Raw genomic sequence first — 22,764 nt, 5'->3', positions numbered from 1 at the left:
CACGACACGGTGGCAAACATATTATTGAGCGGTGTGCGTAGGATAGAAATCGATGCCAGTGAACGCACACTTGTACGTCTATGCAACTTCGATTGAGTTTGGAGGATTAAAAAACAGATGGCATTTGGTCTATTTTGTAGAGTTTTTATGTGTACACAATTTTCAAACAGTTACAGCTGCGACATTGCAACGACTTTTTTCGACCAGAAATAGGTTAACATATGAACTATTATTCGTTTGCATATGTCATTGGTTTATTTCTATCGGAAGCAGCTCATTTATCTTATATATGATATTCAACATGTTTTACAATATCGTCTATAGTCACTCAATCATATAATTGAAAAATGTGTTTGTTAACTGAGTAAAGGAATGCTTGTATTCTTCTATTCGTTACAATCAGCATGTTTCGTTCTGTATTAAAATGAATCGATTGTGGTTCTAAGAGGCCTTCACTCTTAGATAATAATTGTCGGTATTGTTTTCCATCGGGAGATATCACTATAAGATTAGTTGATCTATATCCTACTACGTATACATTGCCACTATCATCTACGGCGATGCCTCTTGGTGTCTGCAAAACGTTTTTATTTGCAAATGACCATTGGTGTTTACCTTGTTGATCATAACATGTAACGTAGTTATTTTGTTTGTTTGAATGATAAATTTTGTCGGCAAATGTTGCAACATAGCAATTAGTCGAAGTTTCGTATTTTTCTATAACGCTTATGGTTTCGCTAGTTGGATTGATCATTTGAATTCCTTTATCATGTCCACAATAAACTAATGTTGAGCCATTATATGATATCCCATATACATAATCCTTTACAGAAATAGTTTTCTTAACTTGTTGGTTTTGCATGTCAATAATATAAATGCACCTGGAACCCGAACAACCAGATGATACAGCCAAAGTATCATCTTCTTTTATGTAGGCTACATCAAAAGAATTTGGGGGTAATTGTACTTCAAAATTCAGTGATCCGTCTGCGTTCAGCACAGTAACATAACAAAATGAATCTTCATTCGAGCAGGAAAAAACCATCCTTCCATCCGGTAGCAGACACGTTCCCTTACACATGTGGTTTGTTTTTGTGTAAACCGTTTTTTGTAACTTAAGATTGATATGTTCGAACGATATTGAAAGTACTTTTGTCATCATCATTTGAGCATGTTTTTGCTTGTTCGTGGTAATTTCAATACCAGACGGTTTACTTTCAACCATAATTTTTCCGAAATTTGGGAGATCGGAAATAAGATTTTGAACTGAAGGGTTGATACTAAATGACAAGACCATCTGCTTCAAACTCTCATTACTGGATATTGAATTAAGGTATTCATTTTTGCTAGAAACCTCCGTTTCGATTCGCTTTATTGACAAAAATGTCTGAAGGTCTGACGCATGCTGTTTAATATTTGAAATGTTCCCCTGTAACATTTCAATCTCTAGTTGTTTATCTTCTAGAGAATCTATCAATTTGCGGATTTTCTGACTCTCCTTTTCTTCCGATGCATAAAGTTCCGTTATCATATCTTCTTGTATTTTGTCAATATGACTATTAATTGCTATTCGGGTCTCTTGAATTTCTTTCTCGATCTGCTTCCGGGACTCAGGTAAAGTTTTCAAATTCATTTGCCAGTCTAGTCGAATTTTCTCAATATTTTTAGCGACTTCTTCTAATGTCTGTTCGATCTCATAGAATGCATTTGACGATTTGACGTTAAGAGTGACGTCTTCTAATTTTGCAATTTCCTGACATTTGTTATGACTTTCTATAATACAATTTCTACAGCAAGGTATTTCATGATGTTTGCAGTAAATGCTGTATTTTTCATTGTGCGTGTCACAAAAAGGACTAATCTTTACTACATCACTAGGTATTCTATGATATTCAGAAATTGCAATGACAGTATGATTTCGAGATCCTTTAGATAAACTATGGTGTTCCTCACAACCTTCACATAGTCCTTCATCACAGTCAGTACACCAGACAGCAGATAGCTTGGAGATATGGCGATGATCACAAACACCGCAATGTGAAGATGAAGTCGCCATTATAAAATCGAGAATGTACACCCTAAAATTAAAAAAATGTTATAAGAGTTAAACGTCGTCATTTCACTTTGTCATAAAAACTTTATTATTATTTTAATGGTAACAATAGTTTAAAGGATTACTGCTATTAGTTGAATTTCTAGGAAGTACATGAAATACTTAAATACGATAAATCATCATCGTCTGGCGTATATAATAAATTTAGTCCTGGTATATATGATGAGTTTATTTATACCGACGCGTGAAAGTGTGAAAAGTGTTACATTTCATGAAAGTTAGCCTTAAAAGTAATACTTCGTTTTATGCTTAATTATTTTTTTACTGATCATTGTACCACATGCATGCTAATAGTCTTTACTCGACACATTGAATGACCAAATTATGAATGCATCGGACACAGAGGATATAGAGATTGAAGTCGTAGACACAGATGAGTATTCTACAAATGTTTTTACTAAACTGATATATTACACACAGAAAGTGATATTTCGTATTCAACCTTTTCGGTCTTTGCCAAAATACAAAGAAGAAACAATACAAGTTCTAGGAATACAAATCATCATTTAACGCAGCCATGTTTATCGTCATTATACATCACCTACTCTGCATGATGTCTTTATTAATGAATTGCTGCCATTTATACAAAAGCCGTTAGGTATTCATCACTTTCACACGAAACTTTATTCATTATCCCTTTCAAAACGTCATTCTCTATCATTTTTTGGAAACCAATTTTACAAACCCTCATTCCAACCAATACAAACTTACAGCTATTATTTACGGTCTATCATTTCGGATATTGCAAGTCACAGACTTGTCCAGCCAGTCCGCATTGGAAAAGCTGAAAAAGAGAAAAGATCTTTCCTTAATCTTTCCTTTGCCAACAAAGGTTTCGATGGCGTCAACTTATGCAATATTCTTCATCATAAATTAGTTCAATTGAAAATACCTCTTTTTTTCAAAGACCAGTCTGTACCAATCATTTCTTATACCTATAGCAAACCTATTGCAACTAAAATTTTCAATTACAAACACGTTTTGCAGGATCTCAGTATTGACGACTTTAAGTCTTAACCTTGATTGCGCCAAATCCCAAATCACATATAATCTGGCTGGCCACGTTATTACTGGTGACCTCAACATTTTTAATAACACTTCCCTACGAAATGTGTAATCGCAAGGTCCAAAATCCATCAATTGGAAATACAACTTTAATGGATTCAGTCGGGGATTATGCCAGGCAATGGGCTAAGCGTGAGAAGAAAGACGTAGACACTCTTTCCGAATGGATTAAGGCAGTGAGATCGTAGATACAAATCAGAATTAAGAAACTGATTTGGTCTATCAATGTCCATGCTACGTCAATCTTTAAAGATCCTAATGTTGCAAAACACTTATCCTACCTTCATGACAAATATGTTGTTGTCCCCGCAGATAAAGCCCAAAACAACATCGTTTTTGTGTGTAAAACTCAGTACATGCTTGATAAACGATTTAAGTATTGACAATTCACTTGGAAACCCAACATATACCCTCACGACATTTACCAAAGAGGAAATCTTGGATAATCATAGGTCTGTTCTATGTTCGTTTGGAATTTCAACCAAAGATGATGACCTAGATCTTCCATTTCTGTATTGGATACCTAAACTGCACAAGTGCCCTCACAAACAACGGTTTATTGCTGGGTCTTCCGAGTGCTCCACGAAACCTCATTCTAAATTATAAACATCTATTTTATCAGGAATCAAAGATATTGTGAAACTGCCTATTCTAGAGGTGGCGTGAATCAGATGTGGATACTTAAAATATCCAAAGATCGTTTAGAGTGCATACACTCTAACTCTCTTTCATCTTGTAGTAGTATTAAAATATTTTCTATTTTTTACTTTTCTAAACTTTATACAAGTACTCCACATTCCAACCTAAAAGACAAATTGAAAGAGTTGGTATTGCTTTGTTTCATAAAAAAAAAAAGGCCTACGTAGATACAAGTATCTTGTCTTAGGAAGTGATAAATCCTACTTTGTAAAGGATCACTCAGATTCAAACAAAAAATTCTCTGATACTGACATTATCAAGATGCTTGATTTCTTGATTGACAACATATTTGTTACGTTCGGAGGACGTGTTTTTCAACAGACTATCGATGATTTCAGCTTTTCAATTGTGAACTTTCCATTTCTAAGAAGCAACATTCTAGCAGCACCTGGATACGGTTTATATCTCTCCCAATTGATACGATATTCCCGTGTTTGCATTTCCTATAATCATGTTCTTGATAGAAAGTTGTTCCTCACAAGGAACCTATAAAATCAAGAGTTCCAAATGGTGAAGTTAAAATCATCTCTTCGAACGCTATCACGAGTTGGTTGACCGTAATGGAATAACCGTTTCACAAATGATATCGGATATGTTCCTTACATCGTAACTACAATCCCCTTCCCTTCCATAAATTTGACCTACTGAATAAGACTATTTATCGGATTTGTTATATCATAAGCAACACGACGGGTGCCTCATGTGGAGCAGGATCTGCTTAACCTTCAGGGGCAACTGAGATCACCCCTAGTTGTTGGTGGGGTTCGTGTGGTTTATTCTTTAGTTTTCTATGTTGTGTCATGTGTACTATTGTGTGTCTGTTTGTCCTTTTCATTTTGAGCCATGGCGTTGTCAATTTATTTTCGATTGTGAGTTTGACTGTCCCTCTGGTATCTTTCGTCCCTCTTTTAATGCGTGCGTTTTCTGCAAAAAGATTCATTCGCTTGCCAATTGGCCGATAAGACGCGATTTAGATACTAGTAATCGCATCGCTATCGTTAAACGTACCACTTTATGTTTCAACTGTCTCGGTACACATCACATCAAGGAATGCAAACCGAAAAGGTCGTAACTGAAGTGAAGACACCACAGTTTATTTAGTGAAGTTAAACACACCACAAACTCTGACAAAAAAGTAACAACCATTTTACTGACTAAATAATTCTTAAAACAGTTGTTAGAACGAAAGTATATGAATGCCATCTACATCAACAGTAAATCTTGTTAGGGATACTGCAATGCAAGAAGACTTAACAAATTTAAACTCGTCAGTATAGTTTCGCTCAAATGTACTGTTCAAACCGCTGTGGCCCCCTTTTGGGTAGATCGTCATTGCACAGAAGCGAACAGTATGTTTGATGCAGACGCTCAAAGGTCTTTTGTAATGGAGAATATTACGCGTGAATTAAACATGCGGAGAGAAGAAGCCGACAGTATTCAACTATCATCATTCGGAGAAACCACGTTTATCTTAGATGACTGGAAAAAGCCACAATTTATGGTGAATCTGAAATTGAACATAAAATCCCAATACAGGATTTAATCGTTCCTATGATAGCTACGCCATTACAAAACCACATTCGTTTAATTGACAGAAACAGGAACTTTTTGAAAGGATTATAGCTAGCACACAGGACACCTTTGAAATTTCGTAATTAATTGTTATTTGGAAATAGATGAAGATGACCTTTTACGTGGAAACGGACCCACAGCAATCAAATCGAAACTCAGGTTCTTATTTTCTGGACCTTTACATTCAGAAAAATCACAGTTATCAACAGCATAATGTTTTGTCAAAGTATCAATTGCACGTAAATCTGAAAAACACGGTTTATAAGCTTGAGACTATAGGAATTGAATCTCTGGAAGTGCATGAAAAAGAGAATGATTATATTCGAAGTTACCAAGAATCAACAATTGAGTTTCAAGACAGCATCTATTACGCAAAGTAGCCATGGAAAAACGACTATGATGAGTTGCCGTTAAACTATGCTGTGACAAAGAAAACGAAAAGCGTAACAAAAAGACTGCACCAAGAACCACAAATATCTTCAAGAAGTATAGCGATATAATAACGGATAAAACAAAACGTGGATCAATTGAAAGTGTAACTAATATATAAAACTTTACCAATTCCTAATAAATTTCACTACATTCCACATCATCCTGTGAAAAGGTTCTCAAACACGACGCCAATTAAAATAGTTTAAAATTTAAGGTTAGGATTTCACTAAACCATTCTAGCTTGGGTGACTGTCTCGTGAACACCCCTCCGATACTCAATGAGTAACGAAGACTTTTATTCGATTAAGACTTAACCGTTATGCCATAACAACGGATTGACGTCGAAAATTCTTTTGTACATGTTGACCAGCAACGTCTCGAATTACCTATGTAATCAAGGTCGACGTCTCATCCGCGACGTCATATTAGCTTTATTGATAGTAACAAGTAAACGTCAAACCGTAAAGATCGATATTGCGTGTTATTATACCTTACATACATTTTAAACAATGCTATAAGGTGAAACGTTATCACGTGACATGGAATAACTCAATTGTTTTTCATTCAATTGCAAGGAAGGACGAATAATCCTTAAAACTTCCACCAGCGGTGAATATTATTCACCGGCGAAAAAACTTTTTAAGTTATTTGATTTGTTCTTGAGTTACCTCCCTTAAAAAATTACGTCATAGACGTAAATAAACAAACACTAGTAACCCGAATTTAGCTTGAACGGACAAAAACGTGTTAACGCTATTTAAATGAGATTAATTGTTATTTGATAAAGATTGACAAAAATTAAAAAATATTTTTAATTCATTTCAATTCATTTCAATTCATTTTAACGCCAGTCAAATAGATTTCTTTGCGGTGAATCAATTAAAATCAAGTTGCTGGTAATGTACGTCAAACTATTAGGCCACGCCCCCGTTAAACTATTTCAAACTGGCATCAATTCGTTTTAAACATCGTTGAGACCCGAGCTTTGTACAGGTAAATCACTCAAGCAAGACAAACTTCATTTATTTATCTTTTTTTTTCATCAAATTTAATCGAATTTAGTTATATGCGTGTATTTTCAGTTAAGTCGCATGCTTCACAATTTTTAACAAATGAATAAAAGAAATTTAGATAAACACATTAAAATATTGATGCACGGTTTAAGAAATGTGAATCTGTTGAAAATAAAAGTAGTATAACATAATTTGAATTTGCCAAAATGCAGTAGATCTTTATCTCACATATTCGTTTTAAAAATTGCTAATTGCTATGAAAACTCGTGGAATCTAAGTAACGTGTGATACCTTGCAATTGCTTACGAAACTTTAGGTATTCCTGAATATTTATCGTTTCTATTTTTCTGTTTTACTATTTTGTACTCGTAAATTAGATATGTAACGGAAATAAAAGTAACATCACAGAAATTATTGATTGCGTATATAATTTAAATCTTATATTTTCGGTGACAACAAATATTTACTAGCTGTATATTAATATATGAAATTGCTTGTAATGAAAAACAATGTTTTGTTAAATAATAAAATTGATGAAGATAATGTTGACATTTGTTGAATTTTAATAATAAACAGTTAAGTCTTGCTCAAAATTGTAAATAAAGTAACAGATCAATGAGCTTTTAAACTATGTTAAACTGTAATACCGGTCGCTGGAGCAAAACAGGCGTAAATTGTGGAAGAGCATATAGTAGACGAGCATATTGAAGCGTTGTTACGATTCGTATATTATCGTGCTATCATACACCTTGACGTACAAAAATTCTTGTAATAAATGAACATGTATCCTGTATATATGAGATAAATTTTAGTTTGCGATAACAACGGGTAGGTTAGTTAAACGATCTTGACTGGCTATTAGTCGGCATTCTCTTACGCCTTTTGATATGCTCTAGCGTTAAATCCAGTCTGTTAAGACTGTTTTGGACAAACCTAGACAAATCATAAAAAGTAACGTTTAAAATTTTCAGATCGGGTCAAGATCCGTTTAGTGTGTCAGAATGATATTAGGAGTTACGCCCTTTTATGTGGAAGATACATTGTATTATAAATGCTAAAATAAAAAAAGTATATTATTTTTAATTATGAAACATAAAATCATTCGTTGATATTATTAAAAAAAAAAAGGCATTCATTCATTTGATTGTATAGCTCAAATTTTGGGCACCTTGATTGGTTAATAAAATTATCTTATCTTATCTTATAAATTTCATACGTCCAATTCACGTTTCTGGATTTTACTTCATCAGGAACGATCAATAACGCAAAATACAAATATTTTATATGTAAGATCATTTATATAGTTAATTTCGTTATCCTCTTTAGGCCGCATCAAGGAACCGTATCTCCGTTTGAACTAAGCTTCTGAAACTGCTCTTAGGCCGTGAAGTGAGAGTGATAAAACTATAATAAAAACAGAAATGAAGGACCCCGTCAAGATCCTCATAGATTTAAACAATACATATGTATGACCTAAATTTAAGTGTAGCATTGAGTATATGTACATTTGTTTGTAAATGCGCTTATCCTATCTTTCATTTGAATAAAAAAACTTGTTTAATATAAATATAAATATGTATTTATTTATTTGCTTGTTCAGATTGCACTATTATAAATAATTCTTCTTCGTCTTCTACCTCTAAACTGTAAAATTAGCGTATGTATGCGTTGAATATACGGTCTATAAAGATTAAGTTCGATGGCACTAAAGGTAATAAAATGAACGATCCATAAAATAACGTGGCAATTACAATGGCTATTTCACATTTATATCATACGTTCACTCGTAATGGTATCATACATGTACCTCCGTATGTGGTGTATAAGGTTTTAAATCATGTTTTATAGCTTCTTTCAAACACTATTGACGACGTTGTTCAAACTACATGCACATATCACAAAACCGCAAATTTAATATAGTTAAAAAGATTATACGATATTGAAAATGCATTTTTTTCTATCAAAAATGTAGGGTCGTGTATGTGTAACTCTAAGTGTTTACCTAAAATGTATTGAATTGAAAAAGAATAGATTTGTTCTGAAATATTTGACAAATGAAACATTTTCCGAAAAAAAAATCCACATAATAACGTTTTGTCCTTTAATTCTTTTTTGGGGTGTCCGTTAAAATACCGCAAAAGTCCCCCTTAGTGCACTTAGAACAAAAAATTGCACTAAAGGACCTGATGGAATGATACAATTGACACAAAAGGCATTGCATATATAAGTCAACGTTTTAAAAATAAACAATTTTATAATCACATTTAGAAAGTTATTTTATATTTTATCGACACGCGCCACACTCAGTTGACAGTAATATATAGAAATTCATGTTCATTCAACCTTGACCCGTTTTGAATACACTAGTATACTTATAAAGAATGTATATATTATGTTATTTCATGTTGTTCTTAGTTTTTTTATGGTATAGTTATTACTGTCATATCTATTTTGCTTTTCTGACTGTTATAGTTTTTACTTCTATGCAAGAGTGTATTTTCTTCTTATTTTTGTTTCTTTTAAGTTCGTTTGCTTGTTCCGTAAGTTCACTTTTTTAAGTTCTGTTGAAATGTTTTATAAAGATATTTTGAAATAGTAAAAAATGTATAGAGATTTTATTTTAACCAACACATACTGATATAATAGAAGATACACATATTTCGCAAAGTATAATAGTTTATTACATTTTTGTTGAGCCTTCCGACTTTTGTTGCAATAGCTATCTACAAACCACAAAAAATTACTCTGTGGGTAAAGTGTTTGAAACTTAAATTACTTTCTTAACTATCCTGGATTTCTAATAAACTAGGACAGAAGCTTGTTTATGATTAAGATAGCTTAAAAAAAATGTTTATCCGTATTTTTATTTATAACTGATTTTTTTGGTTTTCAAGTTCTGTAAGCTGATAAACATGCACTCTGGTTAGAGTTTAAAAAAAATCACATTTTCCAGTCGGGGCCTTTTAGTGATCGGTCGACTATATGGAAGGGGTTTTCTCGTTTTTGAAGGCCGGATTGTTGCCTATAATTGCTTACATTCACTTCAGTTTAGGAGGTTGAGCGTACACACACACATGCATGCTTATCACGTCATCTTCTTTCTGTGAAAATCCCCCTGTCCTTTAGGGTGAATGGGGTATAGAAATATGGTCACTTGGCCAGTCTTCTCCCGACCGGCAGTAAAACGCTTGCCGAAATGGGGCGTCCATTTGGCTGTGCGGGATGTATCAAGTTCGCAGTCACGTCCGGTCAGAAGGGGGACGTGAAATCTGATGCCTCGTGTAAAGAGACTGCAACGCTCTTTGCTCTTTGCACGTTAAGAATCCTTGCAACAACTCTTTTGAGGGGTCCGTAGGTGGCCTGTTGCAAGACAAAATTTCTGTCCCTATACAAGGTATCCTCATTTTCCAGTGGCAGTCCAAATTTCCCTGACCATCATCCCAGATGGCCTCTATCGTATCAACATACCTAGTGTATATATTGTGAACTTGTTCTCGTCCTGAATATGCATGAAATATTTACCACTGGACGTTAAGCAACAAACAATCAATCAATCATTCAATCAATCCCTGTCCTTAATAATTCAATTTGTCGATCTACATTATTTTGGCGTAAGAAAGACGCACACATTCAGGCTAACGCCCTTAAGGTGTATAGAAAATAGATATAGGAAGATGTGTTGTGAGTGCCAATGAGACAATTCTCCATCCAAATTACAATTAATGAAAGTAAACCATGGTAGGCTTATGTACAGCCTTCAACACGGAGCCTTGGCTAGCAACGAACAACAAGCTATAAAGGGCCCCATGATTACTAGTGTAAAACCATTCAAACGGGGAAAACAACGGTTTAATAGTTTTGTATTTTATATAACTTTCCTGCCCTTACACCCACACTAATATAAGCTGTGATTTCTGTGTGAATAAATTTTTTTAAAGTTTCAAATGAAGTGCATGGATGTAAGTAATGATAGGCAACCGCAATGCCTTCAATAATGAGAAGAAAACATAACGTATAATCGGCTTTAAATTGTCCCGCTTGATCATTATACGTTGTTGTTTCCTATAGAGAAATAAATTATCGATTTAAATTATTTTTTACATCATAAAAAAGGGTACAATATCATAAAATCAATTTTGTGAAAAGCGATGAAATTTAGTGACCCCAATATAAATTTGAACCCCTCTTAATCTTTCCTGTGTTTACGAGCACAAAATTCAAGGATCCCTTATTTTTTTAACTGTCTTTATGAAAGTTAGCACCGACTGTTAGCTTTACACTAGTAAGTTTGTCTTAAAGATAATTGGCTTTGTGTTAAAACTGTCGTTACGTTGCTGACTTGCGGACGAATACCCGAAATCTCTGTGTCATCAGCAATCATACAGAAATGACTTTATATCGGGTTATTTGGTTATTTAATACTCTGTTCTTTGCATAGAAATAATTCTTCGTTAATCTGAGCATTGAAAGAATACTTCATATCACAAGATATAAATATGGATACAAAAAAAAAATCTAAGCGAAATTGATAATACCGCAAAGCATGAATAAATGTGTTGTATTTCAGTAAATAACACTTGTTTTCGTTTGATTGTAAACATGTTGTAGCCCATCATGCATTGTTTCTTGTTTAGTGGATTGGTAAAAAAAGCGCCCAAAAAAAAGAGTTCAAAATAAATTACGTCACACGTTAATACATTATAACAAATGCTCGGACATACGTATGGTAATTCATGCATATCCTAAAAGGTCGTGTTCCCGATCTATTAAAACGGAAATGACACGGCCGGGTATTGTAAAGGTTTGAGGGACTTTTAATGTCAAATTCATATCCCTGGGCAACGAAATTATCGATTTGTTAAAAAAAACCACCGTGTTTACGCTGGTGTCTTCCTCGAATGCCAACATTTTATATGTTACCTATTCCTTGAATGCCAACAAAAATATTTCTGTTTTTATAAGTATTTAACTTTAAAAATTAATTAGTGAACTTGATGAAATTGTAACATTTTATCCCATTTTGATAAGAAAAGTAGCAAAATTTAAGGGTTAAATAATTATGAATATAAAGATAGAAAGAAAATGATTTTTGTTACTATTTATTAAAAAATAAATAAATTTGGGAATGAACAAGTTTTATTAACATAAGACATATATATAAATATAACATTTATATTTAGTTAAATATAATTATTTCAAACTAAAAGAGGATATTAGAGATTTATTTTGTTCCATATTATTATAAATATTTATTTGTTACGTATATATACATGAATTATATGAATATTTTAATTAAACAATTAACCATAAAATAGGGTAACAAGAATTTAGTCTATAGCGGATTGATTTTTTTAGTTGTTTGTGGCTTTGAACTAGCTGCCAGTAACTGCAAGTTTTCTCAGAGGATGTACTTTACAAGTGTTTTTTGTTGGTTTGGATATACAAGAACCTGACCACGTCTATTCTGTGTAGTATTTCTATTTATTTACATCTGATAAGTTAAACCGGTTTCATCTGATGTGTATAGTTAGTTCCACTATGTGGTATGGGCTTTGCTCATAGTTGAAGACTGTACGGTGGCCTATACTTGTGAATTTCTGTGTCATATGGTCTCTTGTGGAAATTTGTCTCAATTCCAATCAAACTACATTACTTTGTTTTATAAGAACACCGATGATTTGCGAACACGATAAACCCCTTACCAGTATCATTTTATGAATCACTTGCAAAAAAGTGTGTAGTATTATTACCAAGAAAAATATCCTGAACAAACTGAACATAATACATCAATAGTATTCTAACACGTGATACAAAGTTTCAAGAAATTTAATCAAGTAATATGGTAGGATGTTACAGCACACACAACTATAGAAATATTGAAAAAAACCTTCAAAGTCCAAAGAGGCTTCACATTTGTGTAAACTGGAATTTCTCACACTATGCACATGTGATGCAACACTTTTCAAAGTTTCATTTTAAGAGAATCCATATTCGTTCAAGTAGTATCATCAGAAAAAAAAATTCAACAACGTAACAAACATGAAATAGATTTTAACTATCTGTTTAATTATGCCTCGTTCACACGGACATTTAATTCGAATAAAAAAGAAGCGTGTATGTACGCGATTAGCGAATTCGATTCGCATTCGATTCGAATTCAATTCGAATTAAATAAAATTGAGAATGGAAATGGGGAATGTGTCAAAGAGACAACAACCCGACCAAATAAAAAAACAGCAAAAGGTCACCAACAGGTCTTCAATGTAGCGAGAAATTCCCGCACCGGAGGCGTCCTTCAGCTGGCTCCTAAACAAAATTAATATATACTAGTTCAGTGATAATGAACGCCATACTAATTTCCAAATTGTACACAAGAAACTAAAATAAAATAATACAAGACTATGAAAGGCCAGAGGCTCCTGACTTGGGACAGGCGCAAAAATGCGGCGGGGTTAAACATGTTTGTGAGATCTCAACCCTCCCCCTATACCTCTAAATGTCCATTTTTGATAAGCATGCTCTCGTGTTGTGATAACTTTTTGCACCTATTCCTCGAAAGCCAACATTATTTAAAGGTAAATTGTCGGTAGATCAAAGGATGTTGGCATTCAAGGAATAAACCTATACGCTGACTTATAAAAGTGTTTTAAAATTAGTCTTTCATGCTGTCTAGTCTGAGCAATGTTTGTAGGACGTTATAAATAAAAAAGGAAAACCGTCAAAACATTATGTGAACGGAAAATACATGGGCGTTGCATACGTGTCTCAAACGATTTAGAAAATCTAGAATATGTGTGAATAATGAATATTTATATTATTTAGACTTTAATATTGTTGTTTTGTGAATATTGTATCTACAAGTTCATGACGATTTAGAGCTTGGCATTTCGTGTAGACACATGTTTCTTGTTGAAGACTAAACATGCGGTCTTGATTTATCTATAGTGTTTTTGTCGTTTGGTTGCCGTCAAATTGAATTATATCCCATATCTCTTATATTATGAGCTTTAACATCAGCTTATAAGAATTCATTATTGAAAGGTTTATTTGTAATTTTATATGAATATGCCGTAATATATTTATCGGTGTGAGCTGTACCACATCATGACTTATATATGAACTTTATTAATTTCGATCTAAAAAAAGTTCCTAGAAATAGATATTTTAAAAAGTCTTAATAAATTCCAATGATCACAAATCTAATCTAAATCCATTTTTTTCCTGATTCTAACATACGTTGTTCCTTTTTTTTGGGTTTAATTTTGTAGTAATTTGCTAGTCAGTCAGATTCGGATTCCGGGTGACATTGCGTACGCTTTGTCCTTTGATTTAAAAAAACATAATTTTAGCATTATTATTTTTTTTATCTTTGCTACGCTCGATGTTTTTGCTTCCGCTGTATCAAAGCTAGTGAATTAGTCAAAATGTCTGTACAATCACGTATAGTAATATTTCTTTTCATGACTTGTTTATTCTTCAATATAAGCGTTGGCTATTTTTATCTGACAATATCAAATTTGTCTAGAAAGTTCGCTGTAGTGTTCCATAAATGTCTTAGGGCTTAGTGCACCAAAGCGGCCTGGGTGGGTTTTAGACGTACCGGCAAGTCCCTGGACCACAATTGCACAACCGTCCTTTTGATGATCAATTTGTTAAATTGCTGGGACTATCATACTAATAACATAGTAGTCCCCGTTAATTTCAGAGCTCTACCGTTAAATAGTAATTATTATTAATATTATTATTTTATTTTTACGCTGTCTTAATTTGTAAATAATTATTAAGTATAATATGTATAGTATAGCGTCGTGTAAGTCATTTTTGGGCTAGACATTGTTTGCTTTATAGTGTATTGAATAATTTTTATTGCAATCAATTTATAATTCATTACAAGGAAAAAGTGGACCGTATGTCATCGCACACAAGACAGCTGATTGGATAAATATGATAGGCTGTTACGCCTACATTGATACTGATGTCCAATCGAATACCAGCAGACACCTGTCAGTAAAAACAAATTTCAAGCGTGGATAAATTAGAGATTTATTTGTGTATTCGATATTTGAAAAGTAAGTTAAACTATTCGTTTAATCTTTTTTAGGTGAATTTCAAAAACTGTTTTTTTCACTTTCTTATAGGAAGGTATTCAAATATGAGCGTACCACATGTAACGGAATTTTACAAGCATTTTATATAGCGAATTGTGTTTTCCGGAACCAGAGACACTGCCGGAACGTACTATTTTCAATATTTCACAAACCTCTGAAAAAATTAGATCATACAGGTTTCATCTACCATGTGCATAAAAAGCACTATCAAATTTTATTTGTAAATTGTAAAAGATTAAGAATATTTTTGTATATGTACTAAATAATCTGAAATAAAACAAAACATATTTCTCTCGGCCTGAATTCAATCGTAATCTGAAATAAAACAAAACATATTTCTCTCGGCCTGAATTCAGTCGTAAGCAAATTTTCATACTTTTTTTTTTTTTTTATCTATTTGCAAATGACGAAGAATTCTCCTTAAACTGTGATTCATTAATATTTAATATTACTTCCATGATTAAACCGACAGACTAACTTTAAAGGACAAAATACAAGCGTGTACTACCAGCCAAGGAAATGAGTTTAATTAAAGTAACTAATCTAAGTGGTCATCGATGTGTAATATTTGACACTGGGCATTATTTGTGGACCAATGCAATAAAAATAATGTATACTATCAATCAAAATTAAATACTTTTGAATGTAACAATATGCTACAAATTCATTTGATTCACTGAATTTTTATATTTTTTTTTATCTAAATGAAAATGTAATAAACTGCTCCCGTTTAATATATATAAGAAGATGTGGTATGTGTGCCAATGAAACAACTCTCCGTCAAGTCACATGGTATAATTTAATTAGAGGTCAAAAGTACGGCCTCAACACGGAGCTTTGGTCCTCATTGAACAGCAAGCTATAACGGTCCCTTAAATGACAATACAATTAAGATGGAAAACAAAAGTATAATCTATAAGTACGGTAATTTCGCTACGTTTATTCGTCAATTCCGAATTACAAGTAAGCGTCTCACTGTTTATCAAAATGAGTAGTAACACTTGTGCCTAAAAAAATCTGATTCGAAACTGAAATATAAACCATTAGATTTTATCCATCGTGTCTTAACTAACGTTGTTTGATATTTTTTCTATGATATGATTAACTCCTGTATTTATTTCGTGCTAAAAATATAACGATAAAAAAGATCAATGGAGTTATCGACATCGGTCTTTATATGTATATAATGGTCAATATAAACTGTCAATTAAATTTTTAAAATATACTTATATTGTTGTTGAATTTATTTTAAAAATAAAATGATGTTTTTTTGTAAATGTAATAATTCAACCCGGTTGAACCTTTTAAATTTTATATAAAAGATAAAACATGGAACTTCATTCATCATACGTCCATTACGTTCACGAATGGGTAACTGATATTAGAGTATAAGGCAGCATATCATTCGTTAATAAACTTCAGAAAAAAAACGCAATTTGTAATCTGTGGTTTGAATTTTCGTCAGATGTGCCACTGACATAATGGCTGTATTATGGGTGAAATATTTGCCACTAGACGTTTAGTAAAACCCATTCAAATCCAAATCAAACCGCTCTATTTGATGCAAAAGAAACGTGACAGGCAGTGCTATCGAGGTATATGATCAGATTTTTTTCAGCCATCAGTGCACATGATAAATAAGTGATGCACGTAAAAAAGGAGATGTAAGATATACGCCAATGAGACAGCAACCGAACTACGGAAATAACCGAAAGCCATCTAAAGGGAGACGTGTCGACTTCAACAAAAGACAAATATTCCAACATTATGTCTTATAAGTGCTATCAATTATTTATTTCGGACAGAACTCGGACATCGTAGAGTCTATACATTTGTAACATATTGGACTTTCATGTTACGAATCGCATTGAAACATGAACGCGGACCTCGATGAGAACAAATGGATTCAAAGTTTGCAAGTTTACTATTTTATTTTCAACAGAATCACATTTTTTAAACCGTGCATCAATATTTTAATGTTTTTATTTAAATTTCTTTTAAAAATGTCACATCTATTGTTCATTCATTTGTTAAAAATTGTGAAGCATGCGACTTTACTAAGAATACACACATTTAACTGAATTCGATAAAATTGGATGAAAAAAAACCCGATAAATAAATAAAGTTTGTCTTGCTTGAGTGATTTACCTGTACAAAGCTCGGGTCTCAACGATGTTTAAAACGAATTGATGCCTGTTTGAAATAGTTTAACGGGGGCGTGGCCTAATAGTTGGACGTACATTACCAGCAACTTGATTTCAATTGATTCACCGCAAAGAAATCTATTTGACTGGCGTTAAAATGAATTGAAATGAATTGAAATGAAGTAAAAATATTTTTTAATTTTTGTCAATCTTTATCAAATAACAATTAATCTCATTTAAATAGCGTTAACACGTTTTTGTCCGTTCAAGCTAAATTCGGGTTACTAGTGAAAATAGCATTGTTCACGTTACACTGGAGGGCCACTTTGAATCGAGGAAAGAGGGCATTGGACATGATTCTAGTCTCAGCAGTCGATGATGTTTCTTATAAACGGTCCCTTTCAGGGCCATCAATATTTAAAAAATAGATTCTACCTTTGTTGTACATTCAAGAAATTCTAGAACACAAATGTTTTTTCAAACGTCAGCTTGCGTTTGTTATTTCGAATTCCCCTATAGTAAAGTCTAAATAATATAGTTAGTGATCGAAAGGCCTTTCCACTGTTAGTTCGGTATAATAAAACAATGCTGGCCCCTTAGAATCGATGAAAATCCAAAATTGTCGACCCTTAAAAGTTATTTCACTTTGGGCTGCGCCCTCAATGAAATAACCTTCTCGTGTTGACAATTTTGAATATTCCCCTTTTCAACGGGCCATAATTGTATATTATTTAGAGTCAGATAATACGAAATCGTTCACACAACACCCATTCCGAAGGACTGAAAATGGCGAAATAAACTTGGTAAATCCCAATACTGTACCATTTGAATGCTCACATGTATTCCTTCTCTTATCTTAAATAATACTAAAAAGGGGGGGACGTTTTGATGTCAACATTTATTAGATGAGATAGTATTCCTGCGCTTCGAAATTTCTGGTAAAGTATATTTAATGGACTGAATATTGATTAAATATAAGGTGCAGGATCTGCTTACCATTACGGAACACCTGAGATGATCTCCGATTTTTAGTGGGGTTCTTGTTAGCAAGTCTTTTCTTTTTCTATATATTGTTTTTTGTACATTGTTATTTTTCTTTAATTTTTTTTGTTCTTTGCGATAACGTTGCCAATTTATTTTTCTTTATGAGTTTTAGTGTCCCTTCGATATCTTCCGCCTCTCTATTAGACAGAATGTCACATCACACTACAAACCAGTACAAGTCTGAAATGATCTACCTCTCTACCCGACTGAACTGATTTTAACTCGACTAGTGTGAATTGGCCTGAATTTTTTCACGACATTACTCGACCCTAGTTTTAAATATATACTACTGTACTGATATGTTATTGACCATTAACTTTGCCATTGAAAAGAGTCTGAACTATAACTCGATCTTAAAAGAAATAACTGTTAAAAATAACTGACATGCTAACAGCCACAAATAAAATAGAGATATGTATTAAAACAGATTTTAACAACCTTTCATGATTTCTAGATTTATCAAACAGCGATAGTTGAATCTAATTATCTTATATAATAATTTTCTCATATTTATATTAAAAATGTTAAAGTTTTCGAGTTTTGTTAAAAAAAAAAAAGATTTTATTTTTCTTAAAAACCAAACTTATACTGACGGTAATTAAACCATATCAAGGTTTCTAATTTGGCATGTGTGTGGGTTCTTTTTAATCTTTTTTTCTAAATTTCTAATTAAAAACTACATAGGTTTCATGGTAACGTACAATATTTCAATCAGTGATGTTGTTTAACTTTGAATTAAAAATATATCTATCAAATGGCACCTTAAAGTTATACACGGCTAAATTTTAAGGTGAAAAGTGTCCAGTAACCATACAATATATCTGAAAAAAATAATAACATTGAAATATTAGTCACAATTCAGTTTAGAGATTATATCATAAGATTGTTTTATTTTAATTTTGAGGAGGCTCGCGGGTATAAGATTCTCAGAAAAAAATTAAAAAATTTTTTTCATTACAGTTTTTATTAATTACCTTTAGTAGTTGTTACTTTATCATATGGTACAATAATCATTCCAAAAACATCTATTCGTGTTGGCCCCAGGTGACTTTAAAAATGTACATATCATTGAAAAAGCTCCAAATTATCTCCCTTTGTTGCAAAAATGCCATTTTTTGGCATTGAAATTAAAATATCTTTTTTAACTCATCGGTGACCTATATTTTTTATTGTTGTTTTCGAATAAACTGTTCATAAACTAAATAATTGTAAAATATATAAGCGATTTCTGTAATTTAGTTCTTTTTTTATTTCGATAAACGCTATTTCTTCTATTAGATCAACAGAAAAAAAGGACATTGACAAAAAATGTATGCTTCTTTCGAAGGCAGATTGTGAGCGTAAATGAACGGTGACCCCATTTTTTTATTTCATTTTGTCTATTGAGGATAAGATAAATTTCATTTATAGAAAAATATAGTGAAATCCTAAAAAAGTGTTAAAGTTATATTATGTTTATTGTAAAGTTTTGGTTTCAATGCTACATTGAATACATTTCTAATTTCAAGTTGTTGTTCAAATTTCTAACAAGTCGTTTTTAAAAACATTTCCTAAGTTGATATAATTCGATATATAAATAAGCATATTTACCTGACGATATCGGGATATAGGTATTTAGTCGGATCTTAACATGTACTTGTGATTTGTTTAAACCGGTTTTGATTAAAATAAACAAACAGATGTCGAAATGTTCAGGACTTGATTAAATCTGTATTTGGGTAAGATTATGCAAGCATACGATTTCTGTTGCGTCTAACACTTTGAAAAGCAAATAATCTTGAACTACTTTATTAAAATATTGTGTAAAACTTAATTATGAGCTATGAAAGTCAGGTGGCTCGAGCATTTTTCTGAGGAAGTTTAAACAAATTTCAAAGAGATACTTTTTACAGTGGGTAAGCTTTCATTAGTCTTCACTATCCTATAGATTAACAACTTTTGGTTATATTTATAATTTAGAATCTTCATTGAAGGTGGCGCACGAATGCACAGTTAATTCATTATATTGATATGCCATTTGTATGCAAGAGTGACAATCCTTTGTATTATGTGGCGATTCGAAAAAAAGTTATTCGAGTATTGTATCACTTTAACAGGTTCATTATTTCATAATTAAGTATAGGTTTCTGATATAATTTTGAATAATTACAAAATGTATCAATTCAATATATTTCAGTTTTTGTTATTGGTGTATCAAAAACATTGATGTACGAATATAATTTCAGAAATTTGAAACGTTCAAAATGATTACATACCAATTTAAAGAACCGTTCATCATTTTAAAAAAAAACCGACTATAAACGGAAGTCGAATTATTTATCTCCCCTTCATGATAGATTGATTGGAAAATTAACCAGAGTTATATAATAATAATCATAGAGGGTCTTACAAGCAATTTTTTATTGTAGCTTATTTAACATTAAACAATTTTCCACTATAAACGAATGTTACTTTATACAAATATAAGGACTTTGTTCCAAATTTTATTAGATATTATGAATTTTTATTACAATAGATTAATATGCTATATAAATACAAAAAGTAGGTCTCGGATGGTTAAGACTTGATCGAGTATGGTTCAGACTAGGTCGAGTAAAGGTCGAGTATAAGTTCAGACTGTTAAGTATAGTTAAGACTAGGTCGAGTAAAGATCAAATAAAAGTTCAGACTGTTAAGTTTGTTTCAGACTAGTTCGAAAAAAGGTTGAGTACAAGTTCAGACTGCAATCTAGTATTATCAAGTAAATTTCAGATCAATTCAGACTTGTTGATTAAAAATCAGTGTTGAGTACAGATATAGACCATTGCAGACATTTACTGGTTTGTAGTATTTTTTTCCCTTTCAAATTCTGAACCTCAAGGGAGTTTGTGTTGTTTTAATCAATAACTATGAAAACATTCCACAATGCTATTGGATTAGATACCTTGACGTACCACTTAAAGCTTTGTGTTGTACTGTTAAAATAACGGTTTAGAATATCGATAAGAATTTGAAATACTACAGCTATATATTTGCATGTAAAGCCCATGGGTTCGAGTTGCTAATTTCTTTAGTTTTCTATGTTGTGATTTGTGTACTTTGTTGGTCTTCCCATTTTTTGCAATGATGTAGTCAGGTTAACAAACAATCGATGTTCCTATGAGAATAGAGGAATTGTCAAGAAAGCAAGAAAAGACGTAGGCAGTATATTTCAACATGACTTTCCGCCACAGAGATAATGTTCACTCACTAAAAAATTCAACATTTGCCAACTAATTTACTATGTTGAATGCATCTATCACATCGAACTTGAGATATAGATATGATACAATAGATAAAGTTCAGTCTGCCTCATATCTTGACTTACATCTCGAAAATGACAATAAAGATCGGTTGAATCAAAACTTTAGGTAAAAAGAGATGATTTTAGCTTCTTGGTTGTAAAGTGATATTCTTAAGTAGCAACATTACAGCAGCGCATGCATGCGGAGAATATATCTCCCATTTGATACGATACATAAGGGCTTGAATTTCCTATCATGCTTTCCTTGTTAGATGGTTGTTTCTCAGAAGTAAGCAATAACACCAAAATTTATTAGTACTTGAGATCACCCAAAGGTTTAAGTTGGGTTTGCGTTGCTCGGTCTTTAGTTTTCTATATTGTGTTTTGTGTACTTTTGTTTGTCTGTTGGTGCTTTTATTCGTTTTTTGATATTACGTTGTCAGTTTATTGTTGACTCATAAGTTTATATGTCCCGTTGGAACATTGTCTCTCTCTTTTTAAAGCCACCCGTGGACCCATGATAGAGATGCTGCATAATTGATATGTTACAATGACATTCGGATATAAGATGCTCATTGTATCCTATTCGGCCTTTATTGCGTGTTTATCAAATTCCACATAGTTAGAACCCCCTCGGTTTACAGAATAAACATAGACACATATGAACATGATGGAAAGCGTTCAAATGAATGTTTACTTTCTAAGTCTCAAGTCTGTAAGAGAAAGAAAAACAAGAGATAAAGTACTTCTATCTGCAGAATAGGGACAACGTAATGTGCTCGTGACAGGTAACCATATAGAGTTGTTGAACCTTGAACGAAGTAAAATAAACAGTAATTGCTTTCACTTTGTCCCTTTTTTCTGAATAGTAAATACTTAACCAACATACCTTATTAATTGAATCAAACATATTGATTGAGTACAAAACAGTAATACAAATAATGTTAGAATCCTGAATTTACCTGATAATTACGAGTGTTTCATTGCTTTTTGGTGAAAAGGCGACCAGGAAAGTAAATACACAATTGATCACGTGACATTATATGATAAACTATAAATATGAAATACAAAACCAGTTTAAAGGCGCGGTTTATTTGAAATATGTTTTTATCGACATTCTGTCAATCGTGAATGTGAAGATTTATCAAATGGTTTCAAGGGTTATTAGATACGATTTAGACATAACCTCGACGTATGATTGGTTTGGATCTAAAACTTAAGAATAAAATAAAAGAGCAATATTGAACAATTCGATATTAGCAAACACTTTGTTTACATTGTGATGAAATCAGATAAAACAAAAACCATTAAA

At 32.4% G+C, this 22,764-nt stretch overlaps 1 protein-coding gene across 1 annotated transcript; it reads right to left on the bottom strand.

Moving 5' to 3' along the window:
- Positions 1–236: 236 nt before the first annotated feature.
- LOC139483526 (E3 ubiquitin-protein ligase TRIM71-like) lies at positions 237–22,458 on the bottom strand. Its single transcript, XM_071267545.1, has 3 exons — positions 22,415–22,458; positions 2,825–2,897; positions 237–2,078 (listed from the first exon to the last, which is right to left on the bottom strand). Exon 3 carries the CDS (start codon positions 2,054–2,056, stop codon positions 329–331), a length of 1,728 nt encoding a protein of 575 aa, XP_071123646.1. The 5' UTR covers positions 2,057–2,078; positions 2,825–2,897; positions 22,415–22,458; the 3' UTR covers positions 237–328.
- Positions 22,459–22,764: the final 306 nt, after the last annotated feature.

Source organism: Mytilus edulis, chromosome 7 (assembly GCF_963676685.1).
Source record: "Mytilus edulis chromosome 7, xbMytEdul2.2, whole genome shotgun sequence".
In the NCBI taxonomy this organism is placed as follows: Eukaryota; Metazoa; Mollusca; class Bivalvia; order Mytilida; family Mytilidae; genus Mytilus; species Mytilus edulis.
The sequence above is the reverse complement of the archived record's forward strand: the minus strand, read 5'-3'. Positions and strand labels throughout refer to the sequence as shown.

What these genes read in the sequence shown, in the direction of transcription:
- LOC139483526 (XM_071267545.1), bottom strand. Translation starts at nt 2,056, where the DNA reads ATGGCGACTTCATCTTCACATTGCGGTGTTTGTGATCATCGCCATATC.